At 34.4% G+C, this 27,648-nt stretch overlaps 3 protein-coding genes across 3 annotated transcripts; 2 read left to right on the top strand and 1 right to left on the bottom strand.

Moving 5' to 3' along the window:
- The first annotated feature begins 6,295 nt into the window (after positions 1-6,295).
- On the top strand, positions 6,296-14,954 carry LOC110893150. Its single transcript, XM_035981321.1, has 3 exons — positions 6,296-6,996; positions 14,499-14,841; positions 14,940-14,954. Exons 1-3 carry the CDS (start codon positions 6,296-6,298, stop codon positions 14,952-14,954), a joined length of 1,059 nt encoding a protein of 352 aa, XP_035837214.1.
- On the top strand, positions 14,938-16,136 carry LOC118484907. Its single transcript, XM_035981017.1, has 2 exons — positions 14,938-15,394; positions 16,042-16,136. Exons 1-2 carry the CDS (start codon positions 14,968-14,970, stop codon positions 16,077-16,079), a joined length of 465 nt encoding a protein of 154 aa, XP_035836910.1. The 5' UTR covers positions 14,938-14,967; the 3' UTR covers positions 16,080-16,136.
- Positions 16,137-18,504: 2,368 nt separating this feature from the next.
- On the bottom strand, positions 18,505-18,972 carry LOC110893151. The gene has a single exon (XM_022140269.1). It carries the CDS (start codon positions 18,970-18,972, stop codon positions 18,505-18,507), a length of 468 nt encoding a protein of 155 aa, XP_021995961.1.
- Between the last annotated feature and the right edge of the window lie 8,676 nt (positions 18,973-27,648).

Here is a 27,648-nt window from a genome sequence, read left to right as displayed (position 1 = left end):
CAACTGGTACAATAAACTGCTGCAACTATTCGCAACAATCTCTAACTGGAACAATAAATAGCTGCAACAGTCCGCAGCAAACCCTAGACTATACAGAAAGAAGATGAACCAGACTTTTGGAGGTGAATAATGAATAATGACTGAAACTCAGTCTTTTATATGACACCTATAAAATGTTGCACTTTAATCCACAACAATTGCAAGAGATGATCACGGTCCTCAAAATAATGCACTTTACACCCGTTAACTTTTCCAGCCTGTACCATTCTGTTACAACAACTATAACAACCGAAACATTTAGTAACAAACAAGCCCAACACAATAAGCCCAGTAGAAAAATATTAAACCCAGATGAATGACAGGCCCATAAAACTATTATTTCAACATCCCCCCTTCATTCAATTTGGTTTAAACGAGTCAACCATTCCCAGTTTTTCACAACAGCCTTAACAGGATGAATAACACCAGACAATTTGTTCCAAAAAACAGATCTAAGTCACATGTTAAGATTCCCCTTGAAACACAAAACACAAAGAAGCAGATATGATCTTTTTAATAGATTTAATAACTAAGCAACATTTATCATCAAGTATTTATCAAAAAACAACACAATGCAAAATACAACCCTATCCCCTTATAATAGAGCGATATACAGCATAACATAGAGAAGCAAGTAAAAAAAATAGGACTTCTACAACCAAAAATCCTAACTCTAACAAGCTACAAGACAAGACAAAAGATTTCTTGAAGTAACACAACACAAATACAAACAACGAATCCAAGAACCCTCTATCACAAACAATCAACAATCGCCACAATCCACAACCAGGTCTAAAACGAACAAGAATAACACGAATCCAATCATAAAAAAAGACTGTTATAACAAGAATTTACATGTGACAAGATTTATAAATTCTAATTGAACAACAGTATTTGACTCTATATTAAAAAAAACAAATAACAAAATCACATGTCAAAAAGTTTCAAATCCACATCTGAACTAAAACCTGGTCAAAAAAATCATAAAGACCTATATGTTTTTACCAAAAAACACCTTTACAAATACACAAGACATGAACCACAGAACCGAAAACTACTCACAAAGAGACAAACATGGCAGCCACAACCTACAAGAGCAATTCTCTACACAAAGACACTAGCTAGATAACAATACCTTTTACAAACAATGATACAACTTCTGATCAACACAACCGGAATACCACAGACATGAAATAATTGACAATAAAAAAAGCTACAATAAGATTTTCAAACAATCAACCTCATATGAATAATATAGCTCTCGGAATACAATGAAAGACCAGCCATTTTGACAAGCTAGAGGTTCACCAAAGACTACATAACTCAGAACCAAGTCTGATAAGACAACGAATCACACGCTTCATACATATACTAACTAAGTTAGATAACAAACAGTTAGAAACATATTCTAATTTGAACAATGAACCACACAGTCCATTAACAATATCACAGTTATATCATTTAAACTAAAAATCACACGATTTTTAAGAATATGAAACCAAGACCGAGAGACGATACTTGTGAAGAACTCAAAGTCTAATTTGATTTGATTAGAAAAAACTTTTCACGAAATACTGAATCACAAGAATCATATCAAGACTGATAAACAAGAAGTACACACTTCTATATTAGACAACAAATTCAGCCTAATAAACATTAAATACAAAATCACATGATTTAATATCTCACACACAAGACAAGAACAACATGACAATAAGACACAACCAAACAAAATCACAAAATATCATATTTTGCAACCAAAAACACCTCACAAGAGATAACATACAAGGCTGTCACAAATACAGAATAATCTTGACAATACCAACGGTTAAACATGAACCACACAGCTCAAACTAACCATACAAACAAGATCATAGACAAGCAGACATCGAGACTGCGAATAAACGACATTTAACAACATACAAGACAAAGATCCTCAACATATAGATCTCATAGCTAGGCAAACACAGACATCAAGAACAAACTTGACAAAACAAGTGGTTAGAAACACTCAAACCATATAGTTCGACTAACCATACAACAAGACATACACTGATCATGGCCAAAATACATTAATACATTGTTCAAGACAAAATTGAATCACATGATCCATGATAAGGACTCAGAACACACGAATCAACAATAGAAACAACATTTCAATCTAAACTTCATTTAGACAACAAATACAAGATCGTATAACCACAAACATAGGACATTACATGACAATCATACATCCAATTATGAATGAAACAACAGGATCATGCAATGAACACTCAGCCAGTCATGATTGAAAATACATGACCATTCAATTATCATACAAGATTCAAGAGACATAACAATGACCTAAATCAACACAAATATTGATCTAAAAACACGAAGAAGTACATAAACGTGATGAACTAGAGAGAGTGTATGAAGATAATAGAATGATTTCAACTCTCCCAAACAGACATGTTACTAATCCGTAGACATACAAAGACCAAGCAACAACAGATTAACCAACAACAAAAATTTTATTACGTGATGAAAACACCAACAACAAGCTCTAGACAACTACACATCAGATCAAGACTCAACATATGAACAACTTTCAAAAAATAAACAAGTGAAGACCAAAAAAACCTTTTATGAGCATAAAACATATACAACAATTTTAATAGTCACCAAGTGACAGATTTAAACGTACTCTTTTTACACAAAATTACACAGACATACAGCACCAAACAAAGAAATAAGACACAAACAAACAAACAAACAAACAAGTAACAATATATAAGCCAATCAGAAAATTAGAACCTAGGGCGAAGCTGAGTCAGGGACCAGATTCTAGGTTCATCACTCTTTGGTGCCTGGATAAGCCTTTACTCAGGAGCCATACCTAAGCCTATAAACCAACAATAGAAAACAAACCAACAAGACAGATAATGCAACAGATAGCACGTAGACTCGATTAAGTGCCGACCCGACTAGTCCGGTAAACAGGAGATGCCTAGACTTAGAATAATATAATGCAGAAACAGGTGAAAAATAAAAGAGACAAAAGATTGGAACAATCTTACATTGGGTGCAAAAGCTCCAAAAATAGATCAGAACAATAGTTTTCGAGGACTACAAGAACTGATTAATTCTCAAACAAAAAAACACCTGGTTAGTTTGCCCTGAACCTTCTAGGGTTACAGAGACCATCACAGGTCTTCAATAAACAGAAGACCCCCTTCTTCAGCACCAAACTGATGTTACAAGATCTTGCAATATCCAAACAGAGTTTACATGATCTATACCTGAAACCACATAAAAAAACAAAACCCGAACAGACAAGAAGAAGAAAAAACAAACAACAGAACACACAAGAACACAGCGGAAACCCCTTATTTGGTCAAAGATTATATGTCCTAACTTGCATTTGGCTTTTGATTATAAAGGCCACCGAGCATATTTGATATGACAACAATTACAAATATGAAGGGACATTTACAAGAACAAAAAACCATATAATGATCCGGTTTTCAGAACAAACAACTTAGCCAGTTTAAGAAAGCATATAGAAGAGAAAGCAACAAATCTGAATAATAAAGGCGAACATCTGATGTAAAGGAAAAAACAAAAAAAATCTGCAAAGCTGATAAAACATCACAACTACAGGTTAAAAAATGCACATATATTGTAGCAACTAAGAAGAAGCACATCCTACCACAAGTCTAATACACCTTTCATCAAAAGAAAAGGTACAATAATAAAGCCTAATACTAGCAGAAAGAAAGAAACAAAACAACTCAGACAGATAGTATGCAACACAGAAATGCAACACATAAAAAACAGGGTGCGTGGCTCTCCCTGTGATCAATACTGGCTCACCTAACCCGACCACAGATGCCTATCAGCAATAATCGTGGAACAGAACAAGAAAAAAACAAAATATAGGATGATCTGACCTGGTCGCACTGAAGTTACGGTTCTCCTTTCTAAATCAAAGATCTGTAATCTTAGGATTACAAATCAGGAATAAGGAAAAACAGCTTCAAGAACTCCAACCACAGAAGACTACAACAGCCCTTAAATAAACAGAGATCAACACGAACTCCAAGATCTGATCAGATTTCACCACAACAAACTACAACAGTCACTTCTAGTCTCCAAGAACTCCAATGATAGCGTTTGGAGCAACAAACAACATGAAACTTCTTTTGCAACCACAAGATCATGAAAGCCAGATCTACTTAGGTTAGAGTTTATTATCTTGAATCTCCAAAGAATACCTTCAGATATAGAATCCATTTGATATTGGCCTTATAATTAAGAATAACATGCCCAAACTCTATATCTGAACCCTTTAATACCAGATTTAGCTACTGAATCTCTGAAAATCCCCAAAAGATAGTATAAACTGATACAAGATCTTCGCTACAACAACGACTGAAACATCAAATCCGATACATGAATTCCCTAAATCAATAACCCTAGGGTTGAGAAAATCAGTAGAAAAACACAAATTGAAAACCCTAACACCAACACTAGATAAAAAAACAGAGAAAGAACACAAATCCGAGCCTTATAGCTCTGATACCATGTCAAAAGTTACGATTGTTCAACACAACAGAAAGAAACAACACGGAAACAAGGCAAAACATAAGAGAAGCGACAAAACGGTGACAAAGCTCTTATTAACCCAAACCAAAAAATTACCCCCCAATATCTCAATCGATCTTACAAAAGTAAGATCTTAACAAATACAGAAGTACAAAACCAGTCCGATGATCATCTACCAAAACAACAATACAATCTCTCAGCCGCAGTTGAGAGAAACAACTGGTACAATAAACTGCTGCAACTATTCGCATCAATCTCTAACTGGAACACTAAATAGCTGCAACAATCCGCAGCAAACCCTAGACTATACAGAAAGAAGATGAACCAGACTTTTGGAGGTGAATAATGAATAATGACTGAAACTCAGTCTTTTATATGACACCTATAAAATGTTGCACTTTAGTCCACAGCAATTGCAAGAGATGATCGCGGTCCTCAAAATAATGCACTTTACACCCCTTAACTTTTCCAGCCTGTACCATTCTGTTACAAAAACTATAACAACCGAAACATTTAGTAACAAACAAGCCTAACACAATAAGCCCAGTAGAGAAATATTAAACCCAGATGAATGACAGGCCCATAAAACTATTATTTCAACATGGTTGCGTCAATCTCCGCCTTGGAGATAGTTCACTTTAGTGTGTGTTAATGAAATTTGCCTTTAAAAAAACTTGGGGATGTTGAACTTGTTTTTATCTTTTGAGCTTGGTTATGGATTTCTTAATTGATTTGTGTTAGTGACTTTGGGAGTTGAACTTTCTTATTTGAAAGTGTGCTCTTAAAATCCTTTTAAACAAGTTACTAACTTTGCTTTTGTTGGTTCAGACATTTATGTTTTCTATATCTATGTAGATTAAAATGTGTTGACTACTTGGAAAAAAGTTTGAACTAATGATTTGTGAATTTGGTTTTAAAAGCTCTTGCTTTACAAGAAGAGTTTGTATACTTGAATTATATACAGGGGCGGACATACCCTATGTCAAGGGTAGCCCGCGTTGCCCCTTGGCTCGGCCGCGATAGTGTAAATTTTTTTTTTTTGCGTTTTTCGGATTTCGTGCCCCTTAATAAATTTTATGTTACCCCTTTTATAAGCCCAAAATTTTTTATTCTACCTAACTAATTACCCAATACTTATGAAGCCCAATTATCATAGCCCATTTCCCAACCCTATACCCTATAATCCAATATTTTTTACAAAGAAAAAGCCCAAAAAAATGAAGAAGTAGCGTAGCAGGATCACTGGAGCCAGAACCGAAGAAAAAAAAAAGAAGCAGCGCAGGAGGTGTCTTCTGCTCTTTGCCACCGCCGCCCATTCGTCCGCCTTTGGCCACCGCCCACCGCCGTTCCATTCCGCCGTCCATTCGTCCGGTGTCTTCTGGTCCGGTGTTCTGGAAGTCGAGGAAGAGCTCAGAATTTGAGTTTATCTGTTTTGTTAGAATGATTTGAGTGACTGTTAATTGACTAATTTTGTGATTGATTTTGATCATAATTGACTAGTTCAAACATTTGGTGAATTGTTAGGGCTTATTTTTTAATTTTGTGATTGATTTCAGTGACTGTTTTGTTAGGGCTTATTGTTTAATTGTAGGGTTTATGTGAAATTGATTTAGGCCTTATTGTTTAATTTTATTTGTCTTATAAAATTACGGAATTTGGAAGTTGAAAGATGAAAAAACAAACTCTCATTAGTAGTCTTTGTAAACGAAAATACCAAGAAAATGATGATTTGGGTGCAACTCCTAGTTCAAATATTATTGACGATAAGCAAGAAAATGAAGATATTGGTCCAAATTCAAAGAATGATATTGATATGCAAGAAAATGAAGACATCAGACCAACTCCAAGTCCAATTATTACTTTGGCTTCAAGTCCTTCAACACGAAACAAAATCGATTTGAATGATCTTCCTTCGGATCCCTCCGATAGACCGCCTATTACTAGTTATCATCTAAATCAAATATACGACATAAGAAGAGCGTATCTTGTTAAAAAGGCTTTTCAACCACGAGGTCATCACTTTAAATGGACAAACTATTCTAGTGGCCGAAGACGTTTTAATGTTAAATGGTTTGATAAATATCATTGGTTGGAGTATAGCACTAAACAGGAAAAAGCATATTGTTTATATTGTTACTTGTTTAATGAAAGTGTTGGTAATAAAGGTGGAAGAGAGACTTTTGTAAGTGAAGGATTTTGTAATTGGAGTAAACCGGGTGCCTTAAAAGAACATGTTGGGTTAGTTAATAGCATACATAATAAGGCGGCGCAAAAATGTGAAAATCTTTTGAACCAAAAGCGATCCTATGATGCGAATGAAAAAAGGCGTAACAAGGAAAGAAGGATTGGAAATCAGTATCGATTAATGGGGTATGTTCATAGTGCTGGATTTTGTTTAGAAAATTGTAGGATCGTTCTCGACCCTGATTGAGTCGATCAGAAGAATTCCTATCCAAAACAAGAGGCGGAAACTAATGTTTTGGTGCAATCTCAGCCGTATTAACTTTTAACTGTTGTTTTATTGATCACTACAATGATTACAAGCTCTGACAACACTTCGGCAGCACTTCGTGGCTTACCGGAAGACAACACCTAGAACTATATCTATGATTTCGCTCCAGACTACATACATATATATATAGGTTGTCTAATTTCGCTCCAACATGTCATGTCAACAGGAGCGAAATCAGGATCTTACATCTCAGGCGAAATCAGATCTTTACACATTCGGGCGAAATCAGAATAATGGGGTTCGCTCCAAATGACCACGTGTCATTAGGAGCGAAATCACCTCCTAATACATGTCTCTTGGATTTCAAGCCCAGATCCATCCTATTCGATACAAGACTCGATACAAGAGTAGGCGACAGACGGATGCACCAACAAACTCCCCCCTCGGATGTTGACAGAGTCATCAGTGTCGAGTCTTTGGTTGTCAACCTTCAGTCTTTACCAGTCTTCATTCTTTTCTGAAGTATTTGTCATTGCAAGAATCCTCATTCTCTATCTCTCTCTCTAATGCAGTTCCAGGATCAATACTGGCTCTTACTGCTTTATCATAGTATCTTCAGACTCCCCCTCTCAATCTGCTGGGATCATAGTCTGAAATTTACAGCTTCAAGATTCATTCCAAGATCGTTACCTGGCTCTCTTCCAGCTCAGGTTATCTGCACAATCTCTACCCAACACATAAGTTTCTCAAAAAAAAAACTTTTTAAAATTTAGAAATTGTGTCAGAAAATATACACCATGATTTGTTCTTTAAACACCACTTGTAAATCCAACATCTTCATTCACTCTCTTCCAAACCTGTTCTTCATGTTTAGCACTTGGAATTTCGAAAATCAGCTTTTCAACACCAGCTGTCGAAAATCTTTTTGAATTTTTCAAAATTTATGCTAAAACACATTAAAATCTTTTTTGGATTTTCTGAAAGGAAGTAAACGCAGCAAAGTAATATTTACAGACAATATTTTTGTGAGTTAGTGCAAGAGGATCATATCAGTTTTTGAGACATATCACCAACACCGTTATGTTTGATTTCATTTTAAGTTCTAAACAATTCACCTAGACTGTCAGTATGTTTGTCCACTTAAATTTTCACACAAAGTTCAACTGTTTCGAGATATGCAATTAGTGTCTTAATTACTTAAACTTATTCGTGTGTCCCACCACTTGAATATACTCCCGTATCCAGATCCCAATATTCGGTCTTACAGGTGAGTATACCACAAATGATATCTGTAAAGTGGTTAAATTGCGAGGGCCGTGAGAGCTCAGGTCGATACTTCCGTATACGCAAAGAGATGACGGCTTCAACTTTTCGGTGTGTCCCCTTTAGAGGATCTTTTTGTTACAACAGCAGTGATTATCAATTTTATTGTTTCATCAACATGCTGAGGGCGGGCTTATATTTCAAAGCATTTGCAGAAAGTATTATACGGGAACTAGGTTAGTATTTCCATGCAGCAGAAGTCCCGGTATAATACCCCAGATATCATTGAGCATAAAGACCTAGTATCTCAGAATAAGGGACCTTTCAAACAAGATTTCAGGGGTTACCTATATATCCAAGAAGTTGTTACCCACAGAATAAGCTTCATTCAAACTTGCTTAGGTTTATATCTCGTCACAATCTACTAAATGTGTAAAAACCTATCGACATATCCGCAGTGAGATTGTTTATCACATTTTATCTTTACATTTCTTTAGCATGTTGTGATAGTCCACTGATTTACTATCATTTCCTCTTTTATGCAACAAAAAACTCATTTTTCATTTTATCATGTTTTTGACTTTTTCAGATTTTCTAATGTTTTTGGATTTTCTAAAAGTTTCTTACTCCCCCTAAAATTCAAAAACATTTAATGAAAATGAAAACAAACTGTACAGAACATGACAACTGATATCAAATCGCCTCAATTCTCCATCCTCTTGGCATAAACAATCAGAACTCCCCCTCTCAACAAACTATTTTCCCATTAAGATTTCAAAACACTTAAGTTTGTCTTAATCAAAATGGTTTTTTCGGAAAATAAGTTTGTTTATTAACCATTTGTAGGTTTTGGGGTCATTTCATCACATTGTTTACCAATCTTATGAATGATAGTTAATTCAAGTTCAAATTAATAACCTTGAATAACCGCTTGTAGAAACAATGATTGGACCAATTGAAGGATCAAAAACCAAACATTTCAAACCTGTTTTTCAACCAATAACCATCTGTTGGTTGAATTCTCAAGGTGCCGATTCCTACTCCACACTTACCTACCTGGGAGTTCCGACAATTCCTGCTTTTCAAAACAAATTTTATAAGCATTTTTTTAAAGAATGATGCCGATTCATGCTCCGCGATTACCAACTTGGGAGCTCCGGCAAGTCAGGTTTTTACTCTTTGAAGAATATATCCACCCAAGCCTGACCTTCCTTGGGTGTAACAACATCTTCTTCTTCATTTTTTCTTTCAACAGACTTGTGAACACGTCTTTTAGAAGCATAAAATTCTTTAACACTTTTGGCCTTACCATTGACCATTTGTCCAGAAATGTGTTTCACATTTCCGTTGAAAATCTTTTCAACATCAAATTTCTTCTTGTTAGAATAAATATGATTAAAAATTTCTACTTTTCCAACTTTCTTTATAAAATTTTCAGCACGCAACGGTGGAAAATTTTCATCATTCATAGTTGGAACTGATCTTTCAACCTTTTTCTCAACAAGTGGCTCCTCTGATTTTGTGGAATCAGATTCATCACGAGAACTATTACCTGAACCTTTCACAACCCATTTTTGATTTTTTTCATTTGCTTTTCTTTTTAAAACACTCTTTGAACACTCTCCCACCTCAAAGGTTTAATTTTCAAAGGTTGTAAATTTTCGGGTTGTAAGTTCAGTTTTCTCAACAACTTTCTCTTTCAGTTTACCAGAAACTTCCTGTTTTGGTTTGAATGTTTTAGGACAATTCCTAGCAACATGACCAGCAGTCTTGCACTGAAAACAGGTTCTCGTTTCTATCTTCTTCTGAACAGCATTCTTTTCCACTACTTCTTGCTTCTTGGCAAGGAATTCCTGATTGGTCTGCTTTCTGAATGCTTGTTCTTTCTCAGCCTCTGTCGTTTTCCCTGAAACAAACACAGTTTTTTGTTTATAAACTTTTTCATTTTTGTAATTTTTCGGTTGATTAAATCCTAATCCTTTCTTTTTGAAATTACGATTATGGTTTGATTTCTTTTGGAAATTATAACCATAATTGTAACCCATTTTCTTGTTAAATCTTTGTTGTTCTCTTGAAGTGTATTGTTTAGGTTTTCTAGAAAGATTTAAATCTTTTATTTCATAAATATTAATTTCTGTGATTTTGAAAACCTTGTTAATCATTTCAAGTTTAACACTTCTTATTGGAAAACTTTCATCAGAATATAATTTGTCAGAATCTTTCAAAGTATATGCTACTTTGACTGGTTCATCATCCAAATTAGATTTTGATAGCAAAAATTTTGTATCATAAACCCGTTTGTCCTTTTTGATAGTAGACTTTGACGTATCGGACTCAGACTTTGACTCGGGTTTAAACTCCGGTTTTGACTCCTCTATGTCATCCTTATCCAACACCTGATCTACCACACTTTTTATCAACTTTGACTCATGATCAGTGTCAGACGACGTGTATGTGACATCAATGTTTTCTGGCAAGTTATCTGATGGCCCAGACTCCCATTGTAAGTTAATTGCCTTTTTGACTCTTTCGGAATTTGGATTTCGAGGTGAATATCCATTTTCGACCGGGGGCGGACATCTATTGTAGACCACACTTGGTTTCTTACCAGAAATTTTCACTTCATCTTCGTCTTCTGTCACAGATTTCTTTTCTTCTGAAGCCTTTACTTCTTCAAATGTCTTCAATTCCTCCACAATCGGATAAATCATGTCAACAACAAAAGTAGAACATGAGTAACTATCCAATAAATTTTTAATTCTCTCAGTTTCTATTCTTTGTGTTGCAAGCTTCAACTCTAGATCAGCACACTTCTTTGTGTAAAAATTGACATTATCAAGCTGTCTGATATATGCTCCTTTGAGTGTATTCATTGCTACAGCTTGTTCGCAGTTTGAATCAGTGTACTTGTTGATCTCTCTGTTCATTGTATCATATGATTCTTTTAACCTGTTAATATTGTGCAACAGTTCATTGTTTTGCTTGATCAAAGAATCACAATTCAAGCACTTTTCAGGAACTTTGACTGCTTCAGTATCAATTTTGATTTCAAACTCTGGAACTTTTTTAACTGTTCTGTTTGATTGGAAAAACTCATTTCTTCTCTTTCTCTCGGCTTCCGCTTCAACTTTTAACCTTTCCTCTTCTTCCTCTTCTTCAATCTGTCTCTGTCTTTCTTCTGCAGCTTCCATTACTTTTCTGCACTTTTCTGCCCATTTCAGATCGTAGGCATTTGCAATGAAAGCTTTAACATTTGAAGTGTCTTTGGACATCTCTTTGGCCATGTATTCTTGATCTGGGCAAAAATTGTCCCAACAGAATCCTTCAGCCAATTTTTCATCATCTTGTTCTGCCAAACACACTTTGCTGTTTGTTGGAAGATATTTATCCCAGCTAAACTTATCATATTTGCCCTGAATAACTAGGCATGCTCTTTTTAAATCTTCAATCACACCTCTCCCATGTGCAGTTTGTGCCTGATGCGGTGCTTGTGGTGTGATTTGATGATAAATCGCTTTTTTGTGATAATCGTTGTTTCCGAAAGGGTTCTGAGCTCCACTCGTTTCTCAATTTGTGCACTCTCTCTTGAAATGCCCCTTTTCCCTGCAACGAAAACAAGTAACTTTAGACTTATCAAAACCTAAAGTTGAAACATGAGCCTCACGAAAATCATCTCGGCCTGTAATTTGTTTAAACTTTTCAGCTCGTCTCAACACACTAGCCATGCACCATTTAATATCCATCAATTCCATTTCCTCGGCATCGATTTGATCGTAATCCTCTTTCGTGAGCATTGGATTACCGATCTTTCCGGCCACAAAACTACTATAGGATTCCAACACCATTCCCAACAAAGAGATTTGATTTTTAGCAACTTACTCAGAATAATCTTGATCATTCTCAAGACTTAATACAATATTGCATTGAAGTTTTCTTCCATTCTTTGTTGCAGAAATGTTTGGATCGAATGATGAAAATCTTGTGCTGCTTGATCCCTGGGATTTCTTTTCAGAAGAGTCTTTCGCACTGAAAGCAGTTTCAACTTTTGGAGAAAGATTTGTCGTTCCAGTAACACCACTCTTGTAATATAAGCTGATGTCCTGTTCTCCATCATAATTCTTCATCCTGGCGATCTTCCTCTGTTCCATCTCTTGAGCTTCCAGGTGTTTGATGAAATCTCCCAGTGTCATCTTTTTATAATCTTTTCTGTTGGATCTCAGCATCATCAGAAAAGTTCCCCAGATTTCATGAGGTAGCGCATCTGCAAGTTTTTCAATCAATTCATCAGTATCCTTTTTAATACCAAGTTTTGACATATTTCTCACCAAGTTACAATATCTTTCAATTATTTGCTTGGTGTTTTCAGATTTTAAACCACAGAATAAATCAAATTCTTTCTTCATGAGCGACATTTTGTTTTTAAGCATATCATCGCTTCCTACAAACTTTGCTTCCAATTCTGTCCAGATCGAATAAGCAGTTCCGTCATGTTGAAGCAAAATCAAAATGTCCTCCTTGATTGCTTGCTAAAGCAAACTCACCATCAGTTTTTCATCTCTATATTTCTTTTTCTCTTCAGTACTCATTTCTCAAATTGTTTGCTGAACACCATTCGTTGTGGGTCTAACATATAGTTCTTCAGTGTGTTCCCATGCATCTAAGTGATAAGCTTCAACCCAATTTCCAAACCGTTCAGACCATGCATTATAATAATCAATATCCATGAGCTTAGGCGGTTTCTGAGATGTCCCGGTTTCATTTTCAAGTAAAGCATTCTGTGTGATTGTAATCAGACTAGCAAAGGCATTGTAAAATTCGTTGTCCATTGTTCAATTTTCCAAAGTTCACAAAATTTCAAGTTCGAGCGAAATTAAGATTCTGGAGCGAAATAGCAACAATGCAGTTTCAGGCGCGATCAGCTTTTGGAGCGAAATCACAATAACCCGTTCAAGCGAAATCAACTCTTGTAACCTTGGAGCGGAATCAACACTCTTAACTCTGAAACGAAATTAACTTGTTGTTTAGAGCGAAATTACACTTAATGGTCCACAGGAGCGAAACTAGATTATAACACTCGAGCGAAATCACTGAAATGTGATTTTGAAGCGAAATCTGCTTGAATTTTGGAGCGAAATGCCGACTAACTTGTGGTTTCGAGCGAAATCAGGTCTAAAATGCTACTGACACCATCATGTGCACGATCAGTTTTGAGCGAAATCAAGCAAAACTCAGTTTTTAGATCGATTTTAGCTTTGAAACTTTCAAGGGTTTACTAATACATGATTACGAGTGCTGTGTGTGAAATTGAGTCGATTTTACCGAGAAAAATTTTCAAAATTTAGAAAGAACGTGTAGAAAATCTGATAATGCAGCTGAAATGGCAAGAACTCTTCCTCTGGAGCTCTGATACCACTTGTAGGATCGTTCTCGACCCTAATTGAGTCGATCAGAAGAATTCCTATCCAAAACAAGAGGCGGAAACTAATGTTTTGGTGCAATCTCAGCCATATTAACTTTTAACTGTTGTTTTATTAATCACTGCAATGATTACAAGCTCTGACAACACTTCGGCAGCACTTCGTGGCTTACAGGAAGACAACACCTAGAACTATATCTATGATTTTGCTCCAGACTACATACATATATATAGGTTGTCTGATTTCGCTCCAACATGTCATGTCAACAGGAGCGAAATCAGGATCTTACATCTCTGGCGAAATCGGATCTTTACACATTCGGGCGAAATCAGAATAACGGGGTTTCGCTCCAAATGACCACATGTCATTAGGAGAGAAATCACCTCCTAATACATGTCTCTTGAATTTCAAGCCCAGATCTATCCTATTCGATACAAGACTCGATACAAGACGTAGGCGACAGACAGATGCACCAACAAACTCCCCCCTCAGATGTTGACGGAGTCATCAGTGTCGAGTCTTTGGTTGTCAACCTTCAGTCTTTACCAGTCTTCATTCTTTTCTGAAGTATTTGTCATTGCAAGAATCCTCATTCTCTATCTCTCTCTCTAATGCAGTCGATACAAGACGTAGGCGACAGACGGATGCACCAACAAAAATAGTTTACCGTTTCGTGGTCATGACGAATCTGAAAAGTCTCTTTATAAAGGTATATTTCTTTCGGTTTTAAAGTTGATTAGTGTGAACAACCCGGATATTGGTAAGTACACTTTAGGGAAGGCCAAGAAGAATAATAAGTTGACAGCTCCATCGATTCAAAAAGAGATTGCCGATTGCTATGCGAAAGAAGTAACCAAAATGATTTGTGAAGAAATTAAAGACGATGTCTTTGGGCTATTAGTAGATGAGTCTAGCGACGTGTCTTTAAAGGAACAAATGGCCGTAGTTGTGAGATATGTCGATAAGGTCGGAGTACTTAAAGAGAGTTTAATTGGAGTTGCTCATGTGAGGAATACATATTCTTTAACTCTTAAAGAAGCCATCGTGTCTTTATTAGCCGATAACCATTTAAGCATAAATCAAGTAAGTTATATGTTTCATAATTTCATTACATAAACTATAATAAAGATTATATGTCGTATCATTGTATTTTATTGTTTGTTTTTGTTTAAACAGATCAGGGGTCAAGGTTATGATGGTGCAAGCAACATGCGGGGAGAGTTTAATGGATTAAAAGCTTTAATTCTGAAAGACAATCCATCGGCACATTACATACATTGCTTTGCTCATCAACTTCAGTTAGTGATTGTGGCTATAGCAAAAAAGCATGATGGTGTTAAAGAATTTTACGAAACTCTTGGCATGGTTGTTAATACGGTTGGTGCTTCTTGCAAAAGAAAAGATATGATGTTGGAGGCAAAAAAAGAGAGAGTGGAAAACGAAATTCTAGCGGGTGAAATTAACACAGGAAAAGGATTAAACCAAGAGGTTTCCCTTGCCCGACCCGGAGACACACGATGGGGTTCTCATCATAGAACCATCATAAGTTTGTTGAAATTATTTCTGGAAGTTGTTGAGGTACTTACTTTTATTAAACAAGATGGAGAGACCTTTCAACAACGATCCAATGCGTCAGGTAGTCTTTCATATTTTGAGAGTCTTGACTTTGTCTTTTACATACACTTGTTGAACGATATCTTAGGCCTCACAAATGCTCTATCAAAACATCTTCAAAAAAAGAGTCAAGACTTGTTAGAAGCATCTCATTTGACAAGCGGGACAAAACGAGCTTTAAATCATTTAAGACAAAATGGATTTGATAAGATGTTGGCAAACGTAACATCTTTTTGTGAAAAAAACAACATTAAGATGTTAGATATGGCGGAAAGTTATGGTAATAAAAGAAACCAAAAGTATGTCATTACTAACCGACATCATTTTGAAGTTGAGGTTTTTAATACGGTTTTGGATATGCAACTTCAAGAACTTGGAAGCCGATTTAGTGAGGTCTCAACTAGTTTGATAGAAAATATGTCGGGTTTAAATCCTTTTAATTCGTTTGCTAAATTTGACATATCAAAGATAGTGAAGTTTTCTGAAATGTATCCGAATGACTTTAATAAAGAAGAAAGAGGGGTTCTTACGGGTGATCTTTCGACATTTTATCACACTTTAAAGGAAGATGATAAATTTGCAAATTTAACTGGATTGAGTGACCTTGCTCGTGTAATGGTGGAAACCGAAAAAAATGAAACTTTTCCTTTGGTTTATCGAACATTGAAGCTAGCACTGGTTTTACCGGTTCCAACCGCAACCGTTGAAAGATGTTTTTCTAAAATGAAGCTTATCAAGACGGATTTACGCAATCGGATGGGTGATGAGTATTTGAACAACGTTCTAATTTGTACGGTCGAAAAAGAAAGTTTTTGTAAAGTAAAAAAAGAGGATGTCATGGCCCGGTTTCAAGCTTTCAAAAACCGAAGAGGAGAACTCATTTAGGTACGTGTTTAAATTTATTTATTACCGCGCTACTATCGTTGTTTCGTTTACATTGTATGAAGTACGTTAAAATTTTTTTTTTTGAAACGTTGCCCCTTAGGTAATTTTCTAGATCCGCCACTGATTATATAGACTTGGTTTAATACATTGTCACTATCCTTGGGTCGATAATATGAAACAATGGGTCATAGTGATTAGTGGGTTTAACCCGTTGTCAAAAGTTATCATTCAATATTTTAACTCTAACAGATATGATCGTGGCAACTTTCCAATAGTGTTGTAGGGATGAATACTCATAACCATGGTCGTCTTATCTTATTGCACTAAGGCACCCATTATCACTTGTTTCATTTTATGACTTTATACCGTAGGGTATGGTGGGGTGGGGGTTTAGGGCATAGGTTGACATTTGGAGTTCGAGCCCCCTCGTTGGTGAGTGACGTGTCCATGGGGTACGGCGGGGCGTAGCTAGCCCGCGTGGGTTGGCCAGGTTTATTAAAATTAAAAAAAGCCTAAAATTAATAAAATACACACAACATTTTAAAAAAAAGCCTAAAATTATTATTAAAATTTCCTAAAAATTACAAAATTCTACAAAAAAAAAGGATTACAAAATAAAAAAAAGACTAAAGCGTTAGGTAGATTTCGAAAAGGGCGAGCTTGTCAAACGGCTTCCGCTCCTTGCCCCAGAACTCGTTGTTGGACAGCCGGTGGGGTTGGGGGTTTTATAGCGATGTGAACAGGCGGTGGAGTTGGGTGAACCGTTTGGCTTAGCCAAACGGTTATATTTTAAAATTTAAACATAGCCCGCTATGCGCTAGCCAACAAGCCAATAAGAGCCGGCCACATATACCGCTAGGCATGCCCAATGCCCGGGCTGAATCCCCCGCCCAAAGGGCCACGCCGAAACCTAAGCCCACCCGGGATGGTGACTTAGACGTTTTCACCCAATTCAAGCCCCAACCCCCGCCCCATAGTCTTAGCCAGTTATCATTTAATATGATTGTGACAACTTTTGAAACTGGTGTATGATTTAGTAACCTTAACTTGTGTATTTACTACATTTAGATACTGATCTTTTAAAAATCCACAACACGAGGTCGATTGTCTTATTGATGAGAAATCCAACCCAAGTGACTCTTTAATTATCTTTTATCTTTATTTGCTTTATGTTATTTATATACTATCAATTTTTAACAATGTTGTAACAATGTTGTGCATCAGTAGTAGTTGTTGTATTGTTTGCTTTAAAAGTTGTACAATAGTATTTAGCATAGTATGGGATGATATATACAATGGGTTCTTAGTCTTATGCCATATTTATAAACTATTAATTTAAAACATTTGTGTGCATCTTTTGTTGTAAGTTGTGCTTAAATGGTTGTATCTTAATCAAATATAGGTTGTAAGTTGTGCTTAGGTGGTTGTACCTTAATCAAATAATAATGGTTTCGTTACCTTATCAAATCCAATTTGTTTTGTATGCATGTATGGTTGTAAATTGTGCTTAAGTGGTTGTACCCTTATCAAATAATTGTTTCATTATCTTACTATATTCAATCAGTTTAATCCATTCAAAGTTGTGTTGTTTTATTTGTAAATTATTATTATTTATAATAATCTAATTAATTTAGCCAAAATCTTGTATAAATATAATTTGCAACATATTGATGCAATGGTTGTTGTAATGTATGCATTATGGTTTGTATAGTGGTAATGATATATATTATATATAGATATAGATTACGATGAACCTGTCAAACGGGAAAAAATAGACGTGGGTTCATCGTAACGCGCGAGTCCTAGATCAACTTAGTTATTTTATTCTATATATTACGTTTCGGTTTAATTTCTTCGCATTAACACCGCAACTTCAGTGTCGGTGGTTACTGACAGTAGTGTGGCATTAGTATTCGCCCCCGCAACTTCAGTGTCGGTGGTTACTGACAGTAGTGTGGCATTAGTATTCGCCCCCGTCGCAACGCGGGGTACTTAATACTAGTTTGTTTTAATTATATATCATTTCAAAACCCATTTCCAGGCTTACTGTTAATAATCATATATTTCACTAAAAGAATATAGTATACATATACAAACTTTATCATCTGTATACAACAAAAACATAGCAACTTTAAAACCTTGTCAAGGATTTTAAATCGCAAAAATTAGAAGAAAAACATGTATCTTTTCACCAAACCCAAAAAGAATATTTCAAGAGATAAATAAAAAATAATGACAATAACCAGCTCATCTAGAGCAAACATGTTCTTCCTCAATAGTATCCAACAACGGCTTCTTCGACCTACACATCGTCATCCGTCGTTTAAACTCAACCGACACTTCTTCAATCTCCTCCAGCTTCAACCGCGGCGGCGCCGCCACGGTTTCAGGCACAACTCTACCGATTTTCTTAGCCGTTATAAAAAGAGAGCCCAAATCAGCTGCCGTGACAACCGAGTTAACCCGACTCATCGGAAACATTACGTAAACGGTCGCAAACTCAAGGTCTTCGTCGGCGTTAAGGGCCGAAAAGCGCGATCCGATACGTAGTGATTTAGAGTTGACAACAAAGGAGTTTGGTGATTCCAGCATGAGTTCTGCAGCTTTGATTGGTTCGTGGAAGTTAAGGATTTCACCGTTGGGTAAGATTACTTTTGTTGTTGTTGAGGTTTTTCTGGTTTGGTGAGTGAGGGTGCATGAAACGTAGTTGCCCATAATTTGGTTTTAGTGACGGGATGTTGTTGTGTAGGGTTTGAAGGTAATTTATAGAGAGAGAGTAGAGAGAGAGAGAGAAGGAAAACATGACAGTTGGGATGTGAAATGAGTTGACAAATAGTTAGGTTTGAATACGCGTGGCGGTGTAGGTTGTTAAAAGAAATGGTCTCAATTGCGACGGTGTTGTTACTGTTGGTAAATCAAATTCAAGAATAGCGTTAGAATAGGATGAAATCATAATTATTAAGTCAATACAATATTGTTATGAATGAGTCATGGTAACTCTCCATATAACATAACTCATATCTCTTCATTTTCTTTTGACCGTGAAATATGGTGGGGCAGGGGTTAGGACTTGGGTTGGGCATTTGGTGACACCTGTCCGCAGAGCCAGCCCACTGCCAGGTTACGTGTCCGCGGGGTATGGCGGGGCGTGGGTTGGGGGGGATGGGGGGACCAATTTGAATTTTAAATTTCAAAATTTAAAACAAACACCCACCTGACGTGGCGGGGTGAGCAAATCAGAGTCCGCCAGCTCGCTTGGCCAAACCGCCCCACGCCCGGCTTGAAACCCAAGCCCCAAGGACCGCGCCCCAAAACCAAGCCCACCCGGGGTGGTGACTTGGGCATTTTACCCCAACCCACGCCAAAAGTCCCGCCCCATACCCCACGGCCTAATGTATATGTCTAAATATATAGAGACATTTGTATATTGTGAAGACTGATTAATGAATAAGAATTCTCCATGTTCTATTCTCTACATGATTTTATAGTTTTGTTCTCATGTTTATATTCTTATATATTAGTAGCTAATAGACCATTGTTTTACAACACGTTATCAGCACGACAGTGTTTTTGTCGAAAAAAGAACCATAGCGGTAGCGATTCTCTATTGTTTTGTTCAAGTTAATATTGCCTACTGGAGCCATCAACTGCAAGTCTCACTTGACAACAGCTATCACCAACATCCCACCCATCGCTCGTTTGACGGGGCATTCCATTCCGCAATCACGAACCTATCTCAAGTGGCAAATAAGGTAACAACATAAAAACTTATTGCTCATAATACATATACACATCCTGTTGATATGCATTGACGAATTATAATATTATATTGATTTGAATTGAATTTTAATTTGGAAATGGGAGTTTGTTGTATGGGACAATGAATTCAAAGATTATTTAACTATTTAATTAAATATCTGTTTTGATTCAATTTATATCAATCTCAAAAGATTATTTAAATAATGGAGACGTTATACCGTTGTATTTACAATTTTAGAGGACTATTTAAGTTTCAGTTTTTGATATAATATATTTCTAAGTGCAAAAAAAATATTGATATTTTGTTATTTAGTATATTTTAATTTATTGATAAGACAAAAAATGAATTGAGGACATATACCCCAAAATATTGATTTCGGTGCATACATAAAAGATATAGTTAAAAAATTTACCCATTCATATTAGATACCGTATAACTCATTATTTTAATGAACAATATGTAGGCTACTTCTTAATTTATTTTTAGTGCTTGGATAATAATATATGAACACAATGGTAAAAAAATGAATTTAGATGGTTGCATAGAAACACAAGAGCATACACCAAGTAATTGGATTTAATTAAATTTGCTTCTTGTTATGGTGATTTTGATTATGTTGATGAGTTGGTATCTTATTCATAAAGTTGGATCAGATAGATGTTATATATGAATATTTGAAATATTTGCATGGTAAGATATTATATTTATAGCATTGAGACCCTTGTGATACTTTTACGATTATATGGAACTACATAATTTATTATTGTAGAAGGTAAAAAAAAGATGGGCTTATTTACTAGTAAACAAATGATGATATGTTAAAATCATAGTTTCAAACTAACATGACAGATATGTATACGTGAGATATTTTTTTTTGTTACACTATAATTAATTATACCATGATAATTTATTTAAAAAAAAGTTTTATGCTTTTTAATTGATCGAAAAGAATATCTTATCTCATAAAGTTTTACTAGTCTTATCTCATAAAGTTTTCCTACTCAATCAAGGACATAATATATACGCTTTTTCTGTTAAACCCCAAGTGAAGTCTATTTTATTCCTTTAACTGAAATTATTTGCTTGTTAGCCGTAAAAAAAAAAAAGATAAAATATTAATGTGGATCGTAATTAATTGTTTTCATTAGTCATTGTTAATATATAGCATGCCAAAGGACTTTTACACAATTAGATATAAATGAGTTATAATGTGGATCGTAATTAATTGTTTTCATTAGTCATTGTTAATATATAGCATGCCAAAGGACTTTTACACAATTAGATATAAATGAGTTACGTGTGTAGTGCTCATTGGAAACATCACGTGATTTAGTTTTAAATAAAGTATACAATCTATAATGCAATGTATTATTATTGTTATAGCATGATTATAAAAAATAACATTTGGTATTTATACTAGGGTTATAATAGCATTTATTACAAATTTATCATATAAGAAATTCATGTAATTGATTCGTATTGCTAGATATCATTATTTGTTATTAGAGAAACCCTTTCTAGCGATGTCGGTATTTCTCATGCATTCATTAGGCTATGTCATAATGTTTAATAATTTAATTTTTGATTAACTATTATTATTGCTTGTATAAAATAATGACCATTGCTATATGATTCATATGTGCAATATATAGATTGTTTATTTGATGTCATTAGTTTTTTTTTTTTTTTTTTTAATATCAGTATTTGAGAAGAAAAAATTGAGTACGCTATGTAGTTCATCAATATTCCAATTTTCAAATAATAAATGATCTGAGAACTTGAAAGAGATATATGTTTAAGTTTCAAAGTAAGTAACGAATATATATAAGATATCTTTGTGATTGGTTATATCATATCTTTGTGATTGGTTATACCATGATAAGTTATTACATAAATTATATACGTTTGCTTATTAGTGATGAAAAGGTTTCTTATTTCATAAAGGCCTATTATAAGTTGTTTTTATATTATGACATGCTATGAGATCATGTATTGAATGATTTGTTGCTATCTATATCTTGTATTGTATATGCTATCATTTCTTTGCATCGATAATATTGAATGGAACGATTAAACCATATCATGGTTTATTGTCACTCTCATGAAAGAGGAGAAATATGCGTAGATTTGACACCCAAAGTGTCATACTCCATGTATCTCATTATCAAGTTTTAAATGGTCGTGAGATGTTAGACCGGTAATATTATATGACTCGGACAACAAAGAGAAGTTTATTTATAAGGTAAAATCGGATAAAACAAACTTTGTTTGTCAAACCTCAAATATGGTCCTAAGGTAGCAATATCATTAAAAAGAAACAAAAGGTTCTAAATGACTTTAGATTTATATGTCCGAGTAAATAATGAAAACCATGAAAATTGTTTGGTTTTACTTTAATCAATGAAATGAATATATATTGATCATTGTGATTACTGAGAAAAATACAATGATGGTCATGTTGATAATGAGATCAACCATTAGAAATTATAATGAGATCGACTACAATAATTGAAATGATAGTCATGATGAGATCGACTATTAGAATTGTAACAATAGTCATAATGAGATCGACCACCAAAAGTGGCAAACTAAGGAATGACCATATAACATGATGGTTTAAACTTTGAAGTTATAATACATTCTCTTGTATCTTACATTTTGTATTACATACGTGCAAGTAATACATATGCGATCATAATCCAAAGGTTTATGGATCATGAGTATTTAGTTAGTTGGCATGACCGGTTAGACCACACTGAGTCATTAATGATGATGTGAAAAGTATCGAAGAACCAGAAGATTATCTTGATTATTATACATGTCATGTTTGCTCTCAAGTGAAGTTAAGTACTGATCAACAAAAGTAGGGTGTGAATCCCCAAATATTCTGGAAATGATAACGGAAATAAATATACAAACATGATACCATTTAGTATTTTAAAATCGATGCATCGTCTAAATGGTTATCAAATCCACAACCTGAAGCTTGTGTGATTGTGACTTAGCTAGTGTGACAGCAAGTATATTAATCCAGATTAGTATATTTATTTGATAATAATGAATTTGATTCACAAATTATTAACAATCATTGGAATAAGTGTTATTGTTGAGATAATCACTAAACGTCTACTATTGGTTACAAAGCCAATGATCATGAGATGAGCAAAAGTTCATTTAGGTACATGTAATTTTATATATAGTACCATCAGTCCACATCAAGCCAATAAGTGATAGTTCTCCCCATACAGTTGGTTTTTGGTCAGGAACCAAAGATGTCTCATCAAAGATTTTGGTTGTGCGACATATATTGAAACTCATCCACCACACCGCACAAAGATGGGACTTCTAAAAAATTTGAGAATATGTTGGGTATAAATAATCGTTTATGATTAAATACTTAAAGCCATTAGTGAGAAATTCGTTTATGGCTCATTGGTTTTCACTTTAGTGAATGAATGTTCCCAACATTAAGGGGATATAACAAGCAGTTGGAAAGTGAAAAGTGAAATGAATTATCATGTCCTCTTGATCCTTAGACTATAAACTATGAACTAGAAGTTTAAAGTATAATTTATTTACCAATACTAAAGAACAAATTACCAGACAAGTTCACTGACCTATATAGAGTGACTAAGTAAGTCACATAATCAACTGCTTATGCTCAAATTATATTCGTGTCCGAAGAGGACATAATATATTTTTGTAATGAGTCTATTGCACGCCTAAAGCGTGGTAGACTATTTGATTTCAATAATAAAATTCCTCGAAAATTGGAGCAAGTAATTAAGATGGTTAAGTCGAGGTTATAGTAATAAGATCTCCTGAAGAGATAATAGACATGATGGTTCAAGAAGAACCTCAGGTACCTGAAAATAAAGAGATCTCGATAAGTTGTATCATGTCTAAGATATGTATGGAATCGAAATAAAAATCGACGTCGTTATACTTTTGTATATAATGTAGCGCTTAAAATGATTAAAATGATGAGGATCAAGATTTAAGATCAGCATATGAATGAATATTATGAAATGATTGGCCAAAATAGAAAGACGCAAATAAGGCAGAGTTTAGTTCTCTAATGAAATGGAAAGTTTCTGGACCAACAGTCCATACAACTAAAGTTATAAAATATGATGGATACAAAAGTGTCTTTTATGTGAATCAAGTGAAAATCAAATTAAGTGATATAAGTCAAAATTGGTGACACAAGAATTTTCACAAAGACCTATGATTGATTATGAGAAAACGTATTCTCCAATGGTGGATGCATTGACTTTCCAATATCTTATTAGTCTGGTAATATATAAAAGAGAATTGACACGCGTCTTATGAAAGTTATGTATCACTTGATACTAAGTCATATAAAATAAGTTCTCGAGAATATTATGATTATTATGTAAATTCAGATCTGAATACATATACATGTTGTATATGTTATTGAATTGAATATAATTGGAACTCCCCATGAGTATCCTAAAGCATTTGAGTGCTTAAGAGGTTAATTGAAACACCTTATGGATGTAATTATTGTGCACCAATACTCCAATAAACATACATAGAAAATGCGTACCTGGTTGTTATGGCATGTCAATGTACACAGTGTATAAACATGGTACAATATGGATTTTGGAGATAAAAGTAAGTGTTCATGATATTTTTGCATATGATATAGATATCTATGTGTTAAAAGGGCAAAATTTATGTAGCAAAACTTCTAAAGAGTGAAAGCACATGCATATTTGGATAAGATGGAAAGAATTCCCTCATGGATTGACAATGCTAGAAGCATTAATGATGTAAAAACCGCAAGAACGTATTATATGAAGTTGACAAAATACGTATGGACTAAAATAGTTGGGTCGAGTGTTGTACAACTCGAGATATTCACATAAAGAGAGATATAAGTTTAATTAAATTAGCCATGTTCTATGAACATTCTACTTTTAAAAAGTTCACTATAATCGCAATTTACAGTAATGATTCTAGGCATCATTGAGAGAAATTGTCGAGCTTTTAGAGGGAGAATTTTTGAATGACCTTGGCACGTCTAATTATTACTCGAACTGCAGTTCGAGTATATATGTAATCATATTTTACTAATCCCTCAAGTACATCTAGAAGATGATGTTTGGATATTTTAGTATGGACATAGTTGAACCTTAAAGTATGTTAAAGGTTGTTAAGTCATTTTTTTTATAAGAAATGACTATTATCATCTCCTACCAAAGTAGGGATTCTTATTCCAAAAGTACCATGGCTAAAGTGCAATTGTGCATTAATATGTCTTTCTATCTATGCATAATATGTTTTTCTTATTTGAATTTATCAACATGATATAGCACATATACAATGAGGAGACATTTGAATGGTAAAGCAGATATGTCGATACCCTAAAGGTAAGAATGATATGTGTTTATATTTTACTAACCTATGAAACTAGTTTCGTTAATCTTGTAGATGTAAAGAATGTAACACAACATAGTAGTGGATCTTACGGTATTTGTTTGCAAGAGGAAGCACTAGAAGTCTCACAAGAAGATTTTACAACATTGCTCAATATAAAGTATTGCACTTCAAGGCATCAAACAACAAATTATTCTACAAAAGTTTTGAGTAACATTCGAGGAAGATGGACACATGTTACTTAAAGGATACATATTATAATGAGGGGGAGATTTTTTTTAAGTTGCACTCTTTTTCCCTTAACTAAGTTTTGTCCCATTGGGTTTTCTTAGTAAGGTTTTTAACGAGGCAACATACCTGATCCTGAAGTATCAGAATAAGAAAATACGTGCTGCACTCTTTTTCCCTTAGCTGAGGTTTTGTCCCACTGGGTTTTCCTAGCAAGATTTTTAACGAGGCAGTATCACCAAGCGTATTAAAAGTATGTGGATAGTCAAGGGGGAGTGTTATGAATGAGTCATTTATATGGTGACTCTCCACATAACATATCATATCTCTTCATTTTCTTTTATGTTAATGTATATGCCTAAATATATAGAGATATTTGTATATGGTGAAGATTGATTAATGAATAAGAATTCTCCATATTCTATTCTCTACATGATTTTATAGTTTTGTTCTCATGTTTATATTCTTATATATTAGTAGCTAATAGACCATTGTTTTACAACAAATATTAATAAGAAAAAAAGTTATATTGTTTTATATCTTTTATGATTGAAATAGTGAGTTCTAAAGTTATTTTACTTTTATGATTTTTAGATCAATACATACAAACATCGTTGGAAGAAAACTGAGTATTTGCGATCACAATTAATTCAGAAATTTGTCGCAAATATTCTTTAGCGCTCGAAATTTCCATCGCACTAACATGCTGTATTAAAGGTGAAAAAGGCCTTGTTTTAAATAGCTATATCATGTTATCTGATATTCCCGCTTAGGTCAATAGTGGCGACATATCGCTGCTATTAACCTAAAATTACGATAACAGGTCAATTTCATTTAGCTTGTAACGTGCATCAAAGCAATAGCGGTGGCATATCATATGTCGTCGCCAATGGGGTCGCCGCTATTGTTTTGTTTTCTTGTTGTGATATGAGGCAAAGATTATAATCTACACGTTAGGTGATTTACGTATATACTATACTTTAAAACTAACATAATTAAGTAATTATGGATAATGTATATGTTTATAATTTACACTTTAGGTAATTTAGATGGTTATGACTTTTGAAAAAGAAAATTCTATAATCGTGTTTTAGTTTAGCTTAGGTTCCTAAAAGATACAACGATTTATAATTTACCTTAAAGCTCTGATTCCTTGTAGTGATTGGTTTAACGAAGAAACGACATAAAAACTCAAATAAAAGATGTAAGATTATTGAAGCCAAATGTAAAATGGTAAGAGGTTTAGTTTTCATTAAGCACAAAACTTGTAAGAATCATAAGTGTTTCAATGTTTTAGTTTTGAAAGTACAATATACATATTAATATAACAGTTGGGAAGTTGATACAATTTTTAACTTTCAGAGCATAATGAAATCATCGTTTGAAAATCCTTCTCGAAAATGTTTCTATTCTAGTGCTTTCTAGGATAAAAAAACCCCTCTCAAAATGGTTTAGGAAAATGTTTGGGAAACTCATAAGTTAAATAACCATGGTCTTAATTAAGGTTGGGGTCCATTAGTCAAACTGCCTCATAACGCTCCTTAGGGCTTTGTTTCACGACCCTTTCACTTGCCACATCATGTGGGCAATACCCCATTATACTCGGTCTAAACTAACATCATTTACGCTAACACTTTACCTTCTTAAACTTTTTTAAGCGAGTTCTTGATTTTCAAACACTTTCGTATCATAACAAATACCGTATGTAAACAAGAAAAGCTTCTAGTGAGACTTATTGTAATTTTTATATTAAAAAACTCGTTTTGTAATCTATTATTATAGTATCCAACTAATATTAAAAATAATTTGTAAATGTGTTATTTAACTTGACTAAGCAAACGTTGGTGGTTCATATATACAAGAGAGCAACTAGGGTCTAGGAAAAGCTATTAGTTATGGTTATCAAGTTTAGTGAGGTGACAACAATGATCTGTTCATCAGTTCTGTTTAAACATAATGGAAAACATGAATAACATACTTGTTACATCAGACTGGCCAGC

Source organism: Helianthus annuus, chromosome 12 (genome assembly GCF_002127325.2).
Source record: "Helianthus annuus cultivar XRQ/B chromosome 12, HanXRQr2.0-SUNRISE, whole genome shotgun sequence".
NCBI classification, from domain to species: domain Eukaryota; kingdom Viridiplantae; phylum Streptophyta; class Magnoliopsida; order Asterales; family Asteraceae; genus Helianthus; species Helianthus annuus.
Note: the sequence above shows the minus strand (reverse complement) of the source record. Positions and strands in the feature narration are given on the sequence as shown.

What these genes read in the sequence shown, in the direction of transcription:
- LOC110893150 (XM_035981321.1), top strand. Translation starts at nt 6,296, where the DNA reads ATGAAAAAACAAACTCTCATTAGTAGTCTTTGTAAACGAAAATACCAA. An exon ending in AATCAGTATCGATTAATGGG is followed by an intron (nt 6,997 to 14,498) that starts GTATGTTCATAG and finishes AAAGTTGATTAG; the next exon opens with TGTGAACAACCCGGATATTG.
- LOC118484907 (XM_035981017.1), top strand. Translation starts at nt 14,968, where the DNA reads ATGCGGGGAGAGTTTAATGGATTAAAAGCTTTAATTCTGAAAGACAAT. An exon ending in ACAACGATCCAATGCGTCAG is followed by an intron (nt 15,395 to 16,041) that starts GTAGTCTTTCAT and finishes CGAACATTGAAG; the next exon opens with CTAGCACTGGTTTTACCGGT.
- LOC110893151 (XM_022140269.1), bottom strand. Translation starts at nt 18,972, where the DNA reads ATGGGCAACTACGTTTCATGCACCCTCACTCACCAAACCAGAAAAACC.